We start from the raw sequence: 7,768 nt of genomic DNA, 5'->3' as shown, positions 1-7,768 counted from the left end.
GAGATTTCAGCATTGGTTATGAAAAATGGTTTATATTATAAGATGTGTTTATGAAAATGAGATTTTATAAGCATGAATGTTTTTATTGTATATTGAAATATTTTATTGCATACTAACCTTCACTGAGCATTATAGCTCACCCCTTGTTTTTAAATGTTTTTCTTTTCCACCCCCATCAGGTCAAGAAGAAGATCGTGCAAAAGAGTGAGTCTCACTCAAGGTTGAGCCACACGATTTCATTTCATCATATATGTCATAGTTTTGTTTTATTTTCCACTGCAAAGTTTATGTTTATTCATCATGTATTTATTTCAAGTTTTGGATGGTAAAAGATATATATATATATATATATAACTGATACTATACGCTTCATTTGGTAAAAATTCAGTTGCATTTGTTTATTTACAAATGATGTTATAATTATTTGTGAGAAACAAAAATGACTGCCAATAATTTTTTTTAGCTAGAAGAGTTTTATGATGTTTTAATTCATAAACAAGTTTTATAGTTTTCTCACATAGCACATCTCGGCCACCTGAGTCTCATGGGTGTGCCCGAAACCTATGGGATAGGGAGGGTCGGGATGGGTAATGTCATGTCATTTAATATCAAGATGATATAGATTGGTCGAAGGTCTCATCTTGGAAGGCAACTCCAATAGATGAGATCAAGCTTTTAGTAGCAAAGTTTGCAAGTTAAGTAATGAGCTTGTTGACTCATGCAAACTTTTGATCATAGTATTTGACAAATCGAGATACTTTAGATGTATCAAGCCTTCAACTGAATTCGGTAAATGAGTGAGGTAGTATCTTTCTAAAGATAACACTCTTAACTTCTTCAAATGCGACAATGAATTAAAAATAATTGTAGCATCTATGTAGATAGGGCCAACCCGGCTGTAAGGACTCATAAATACTGGAAAGAATGTTCTTAGACTTTTCAATTTTTGCAAGTCCTTGAACATATTTTTTCCATCATATTTTTTAGAAATATAAGAAAAATGACGAGTCCTTTCAAATTTTTCTGGTACCATAGAATTGGCTTCCTCAAATCTAAAGTCAATTTCTCCACAAACTGATTGTCTAGATCATGAACAAGGTTATGCATCAATATTTAAAATTATTGCTACTTGATTTTTGAAAAAATGACCTTGAACATAAATGATGAAAATACTCACTAGCCAAATTCAGGCGCTTATCTGATTGTTGAATAATGCCTCTTCCCATCCACAAAAGCTCAAGTTCCTTTTGATCGAACTCATAATCTTTTGGAAAAATTGCACAATGAACAAAACATCTTTTAAGATGTGGAGGAAGATGGAGGTAACTTAACCTTAACACGGGAAGGATGTCATTTCCGTTAGTTGAATCCCATACTCTACTCCTTAATATGTTCTCCCATGCATCAACTTTCAACTCAAAGTGTAGAATGTTAGAGTAGATGTCCTAGAACCAATCAATTATTGTAGAATTGACTCTTTGTAATAATGTTCATTAATCAATAAAAGGTATTTTATTCTATATCGCTTAAATCATTATTATTGCAATATGTATTGATATATGTTCTTAGAATGGTAAAACCGTGACGAGGGTATCAAGTGTTTCAAATCTTGATAATGAGAACCCTATGAGCACATATGGTGGCCATTCTAGAAACATCCATAGCCTCAGTATTATTCTGAAGTAAGGGCACAGAGAATACGGTAAGGCTATCATAGTGTTGAACGACCCTGTCGAAAGGCAGTGACTGATCTCACTTGTCAAGGTTGTTTGGTGACAGCCTAGTGCAACAAATGGGTGCTTGCTATAGGCGAATACACCGTAGCAAGTTCACTGGACTGTCCCACTAGAGGATTCCATATGGACAGTAACCCCAGTGTCTATGGAACAAATCCTCTAACAAATGGTGATGCATGTGATCCTTAGACTTGAGATCACCGAAGCACCTTGTGCACTAATTGGTGCAGTTTAACACTAGCCTAATGCAGTTCTATTCAGAGCTGTCAATACGGTGGTGATTGGCTGCATCGAGGAGTATATCAAGACTATGGTGGATAGACAAAGAATTCATCACTCCTGGGTACGGGAGAAGTTATCTCACAGCACAATTCAATATATGGCAATGACACTAAAACTGTGGCCACAGTGGGATTGAGTTGTTGCTCTATCTAAGTTATAATATAGGTCATTGGTCCAGAAACTAAATACATAATATCGAGAGTAATCAAAGGTTGACACTATTTCTATGCTTTCGTCTCGTCGAGATAACGTATGATGAAAGGATCGAATTGTACGGTAACCATATCGTTGACAGGTAGCTACTTTGCTGAATCCGAATCTATCGGGTGATCATGATGTCTTGCTAAGGGTCAATCTTGGTCTGTGTATAGTGAGACGATTAATTGATGTTAATCGAGATACTATACACTGCCGGTATGATGAGGAGTCTATGGGTCACACACATAGAAGATAATTTAAGAGCTAGGAAGTTAGAAGGGTGTTTTCGTCTTTTTAGGCAAAAGGGTATTTTGGTAATTTCATAGTGCAATTAAATTTGCTAAGGTCGTAGCCTTTATTTAGTTTATTAGAAAAATTAAATAAATGAAATTACGTTTAAATATGTGTTCGTATATATTTAAACGTAGCCTTTATTTCACTCTCACACGCTAGTTTTGGGTTTTGATTAAAAATCAAAATATTCTTCATTCTTCTTTGTTTCTTAAGACCAAGGAAGATCTAGTAAATCCTTCTTTAGTTTCTTGAGATTATCTTTATGTGGACTACGTCGGTTCGATCCTACACTTAGGTCGGTAGCAAAATACGTTCAGAAACAACTTGGAGGAGCCTCCAAACATGCGTATGATTTCTTAAATCTTAAATTGATTTTTCTGCAGATTAAATATATATTGTATAAACTGTAAATTTGTACTTGGATCTTGATTCTAAGGAACGATCCATATTGTTTATATTTTTGTTTTCTGCTGCAGAAATGGGTCGTTTACTAACATAGAAGACCACCTAGAGTCTTTGCTGCTAGGGGCAATCCTCCACTCTTTTTAACAATGATTTCACGAAATTTTCCAAGAGCATCAATATCCATAGCAGTCGAAGGTGCATGCTCCAAGAACAAATTCCAACATTCTTCATCTGACAGACCCTTTAATTTATGAGTTTCAAAGGATCTCATCGTTAATGCAACATTTTCAATATGTGTAGTCACAATTATTTTACTTCCTTGTGCACTATCCTTGAATGGAGACTTGAAAGTTTCCCACAAGCTATAATTCTCGTTCCAAACATCATCCAAGACCAGCAGGAATTTTCTTCCACGTATTTCCACTTTCAACTTGTCTTGTACTTCGTTTAAACTATTTAGATTGCTAGATGAGTGATTTATTGACTCGAGAACTGACTTCAAGATTCTCATAACATCAAAATCGTCTGAGACAGAACCCATGCTTTTTTCGCGAACTTGAGATGATCCAATTCCTTGTCATTGTACACCTCCCAGGCAAGTGTTGTTTTGCCAAGTCCTCTCATACCCACAATTGCTATCACACCAAAGCTGGTATCAATCAGTTTATCACTTGACACCATCTTAAGTATTTCTTTTTTTTTCTTCACTCTTTCTTTATAGAGCTCTTCGAATCTGCCATTGATATCTTTCATCTTGGATCGCGTACTGACATCAAACTTTATAGCGCGAGGAGTGAAAGTATTGAAACAAGAAGGGATATTAATGGAGTTTTGCCGTGAAACTTCGTAGGAAAACTCTTCCGATAAATCCTCTACATCATAAGCCAAGTCTTGGAGATCATCGGGCCACAGTGTTACGGCCTTGTTGGTTAGTTGCTTCTCTTCCGCAGAGCTGAGCACTATCTCAATCTTCAGTAACTTCCTTTCCCACTTCTTCAGCTTTGAACGAACCCCTTCTTCGCTTGCAAAATAATTGAACAACTTAGGGGACGGCAGTTTTTCAAACAACAAAGAAAGGGTTGCAGAGAGCAAAAGTTAAACCATGGTTTTGGTTATCAAAAGAAAAGATGTGAACGATCTGAGTTTGAGAGCAAAGCAAATAGAAACAGGTTGATTTTTGTGTAAAGGTGCTGAAAATGGACTCTAAATATACAAGAAAGTTACGGGCCTTTGTAGCTACAATACTTACTAATTTAGTGTGGGAATCACTTGACCAAGACATTTAAGAAATTTTTAACTCTATTTATTGAAATAGATGTGACATGCCATATTCTTTATTAAAATATTAGTCAATGAATTTATTTTCTGTAATCAATAAAAATTACCTTTTCAGAAATTACCATTCTCTCCACCATTCATCTCCCGTACCTCATGCCGTATCAGGTAAAATTAATAAATAAAATTAGATTTTTTTGTTCCAACTTCTGTACTGATGATCAATCCAATTCATTGCATATTAATATTTCAATTTAATTATACGATTTCTTTTTTAGCATTAAGTTTAGTAATTGCAATTCCAATTCTTGGATCTTCTCTCATGGGATACGGATCAATAAGCGTGATTTATGGCTATATTATGGTCTTTGATTTCTTAAGATCTATAGGGCATTCCAATATTGAAATTATTGTCGAGTCCCAATCAATTCTTCGATATCTTCTCTATACCCCCATGTAAGTATTTTCATTTCTCAAAAGCAAGTACCATGATTTAATGCATTTCAAGGCTTTTAATTTTCATGTACTCTTACAATTTTATTCACCTAAATTTAGTTTAAGTTTCTAAATCGAGCATTAGATGATCTTATGGTTAAAATGGACCGACCTTGAGTAATAAACCCTAATTTGATGTTGATATAAGTACCTTTCTTAATCATCATCATGTTTTTGCCCAATTATATGAAGCTAATTTTGTACATTATTACCCATTTTTATATAGTTAATTATTTTTGTGAGACACATTTTTTTAATGGCATTATTTCACCAATATGGTTAAAATGGTAGCTAGAAAATTAAATGGAAACTATGGAACATCCCAACTACTAACAAACGGAAACTTAAATGATTTTGTTTTCCTCGTATATGTGGTGGATGTGTCTTCATTTCTGAAATTGGTAGTTGGAATACATATAAGGCACAAGACAAATTCATGGTATTGATTATAAAGAAACCTTTTCGTCGATTGCCATGATTAAATCCATCCGGATTATGCTTGCGATTGCTGCATATGATAACTATGAGATTTGGCAAATGGATGTCAAAACGGATTTCCTGAATAGAAACCTTGAAAAGGATGTGTATATGGCACAACCCGGTGGTTTCATTCTTGATGGACAAGCTGATAAGGTAGGCAAGTTGCAGAGGTCCATTTATGGACTCAAGCAAGCTTCAAGGAGTTGGAATATTCATTTCGATGAAGCCGTAAAAGAATTTGGTTTTATCAAGAATGAAGATGAGTCCTGTGTTGACAAGAAAGTGAGTGGGAGCGCAATGGCAATCCTGGTATTGTATGTTGATGACATACTTCTGATCGGGAATGATATACCGAACTTGCAGTTGGTAAAGACTTGGTTATCCAAGTGCTTCTCCATGAAAGACTTAGGAGAAGCAGCTTATATCCTCGAAATAAAAATCTATCATGATAGATCACGTAGGTTGCTTAGCCTAAGTTAGAGTACATACATTGACAAGGTACTGAATAGATTCATTATGGAAGAATCAAGGAAGGAATTTCTTTCGATGTCACATGATGTTTATCTCTCTAAGGATATGTGTCCTAAAATAGAAGATGAGAGAGATAGAATGAAGAGGATCCTATATGCATTAGCAATTAAATCCATCATGTATTCCATGTTGTGTACTCAGATTGATGTCTCATGTGCATTAAGCACTTGTAGTAGATATCAATCAGATCTAGGTGAGCATCACTGGATGGTTGTCAAGAACACTCTTAAGTACCTGAAAATGACTAAGGATATGTTCTTTGTTTATAGAGGGGAAGATGAGCTCACTATAAGAGGATACAGTGATGCTAGTTTCCAAACGGATAAAAATGATTATCGTTCACAATCTGAGTTTGTATTTTGTCTCAATGGGGGTGCAGTGAACTGGAAGAACTCCAAGCAAAGCATTGTAGCAGACTCTACAATAGAGGCTAAGTATATTGCATTTTCCGATGCGGCCAAGGAGGCAGTCTGGATTAAGAAGTTCATCACCAAACTTTTGGTCTCCCCGATTGTTGATCTAATAGATGTCTATTACGACAACACCAGAAGTCCAGACACATACTTAGATGATTCCATCTCATCAGAGAAATAGTTGAAAGGAAAGATGTACAGATCAGTAAAGTGCATACTGATGACAATCTCGCCGATCCACTGACGAAGCCTGTCGCAGCAGAAGCATGAAAAACACTTGAGGTCATTTGGCATTAAATACATGAATGATTGGCTATAGTGCAAATGGGAGATTGTTAGAGTAGGTGCCCTAGAGCCAATCAATTATTGTAGAATTTACTCTTTGTAATAATGTTCATTAATCAATAAAAGGCATTTTATTCTATATCTTGTAAATCATATTGATATGTATTGATATATGTCCTTGGGATGGTAGAACTATGACGAGGATATCAAGTGTTTCAAATTTTGATAGTGAGAACCATATGATCACATATGGTGGCCATTCTAGAAATGTCCGTAGCCTTGGTATTATTCTAATCAAGAACACAGATAATACGATAAGGCTATCATAGTGTTGAACGACCCTGTCGAAAGGAAGTGACTGATCTCACTTATCAAGGTTTTTTGCTAACAACCTGGTGCAACACATGGGTGCTTGCTATAGGTAACTGGACTGATCCACCAGAAGATTTCATATAGATGGTAACCCTAGTATCTATGGAACAAATCCTCTAACAAATGGTGATGCATGTGATCCTTAGACTTGAGATCACTAGAACGTCTTGTGCACCAATTGGTGTAGTTTGACACTAGCATAACATAGTTCTATTTAAAGCTATCAATACAGTAGTAATTGGCTGCATAGAGCAGTGTATCAATACTATGGTGGATCGATAGAGAATTCATCACTCCCGGGTACGAGAGAAGTTATCTCACTACGTGAATCAGTGTATGGCAATAACACTAAAGTTGTGGCCACAGAGGGATTGAGTTGTTACCCAATTCAATTTCTGATTCCAGTCATTAGTCTAGGAACTGAATACAAAGACATCGAGGATAACTGAGGTTGACACTATTTTTGTACCTCGGTCTCGATGAGATAACAGATGATGAAAGGATTTGATTATAGGTAGGTGTTTCGCTGAATCCGAATCTATTAGGTGGTCATGATGTCTTGCTAGAGGTCAATCTTGGTCTATGTGTAGTGAGATGATTGATTGGTGTCAATTACGATACTACTCACTACTAATATGATGAGAAACCTACAGGTCACACACTTAGGAGACAGTTTAAGGACGGTAAATTTTGGAAGGGCATATTCGTCTTTTAGGTGAAAAGGCATATTGGTAATTTTGTTATGTAACTAAATTTATTGAGGTTGTAACATGTGTCCAATTTTATTGTTGGAGTAATTTAGCAAAATTACGAATTTAATTATTGAAGTTAATATTAATATTTAACTAAATAATTAAATAGGGACCTAAAAGCGATTCCACCTAAGTTTGGGTTGTTTCTAAACTTTGGGGGTGGAATGGATATTTTGCATCATTATTTAAATGAAGCAAAAAGTTAGGTTTTCATTCATTCTTTCATTTTGTGTCGTGAGTGATATTGAGA

The 7,768-nt window shown here is 35.5% G+C and overlaps 1 protein-coding gene across 1 annotated transcript; it reads right to left on the bottom strand.

Moving 5' to 3' along the window:
* Positions 1-3,000: 3,000 nt before the first annotated feature.
* On the bottom strand, positions 3,001-3,456 carry LOC116131783 (putative disease resistance protein RGA3). The gene has a single exon (XM_031417459.1). It carries the CDS (start codon positions 3,454-3,456, stop codon positions 3,001-3,003), a length of 456 nt encoding a protein of 151 aa, XP_031273319.1.
* Positions 3,457-7,768: the final 4,312 nt, after the last annotated feature.

Source organism: Pistacia vera, unplaced genomic scaffold (genome assembly GCF_008641045.1).
Source record: "Pistacia vera cultivar Batoury unplaced genomic scaffold, PisVer_v2 Contig243, whole genome shotgun sequence".
Taxonomy (NCBI): domain Eukaryota; kingdom Viridiplantae; phylum Streptophyta; class Magnoliopsida; order Sapindales; family Anacardiaceae; genus Pistacia; species Pistacia vera.
This window is presented reverse-complemented; position numbering and strand designations above follow the sequence as displayed.

Bases quoted from the DNA above. Each gene is read 5' to 3' on its own strand.
- LOC116131783 (XM_031417459.1), bottom strand. From the start codon at position 3,456: ATGGGTTCTGTCTCAGACGATTTTGATGTTATGAGAATCTTGAAGTCA.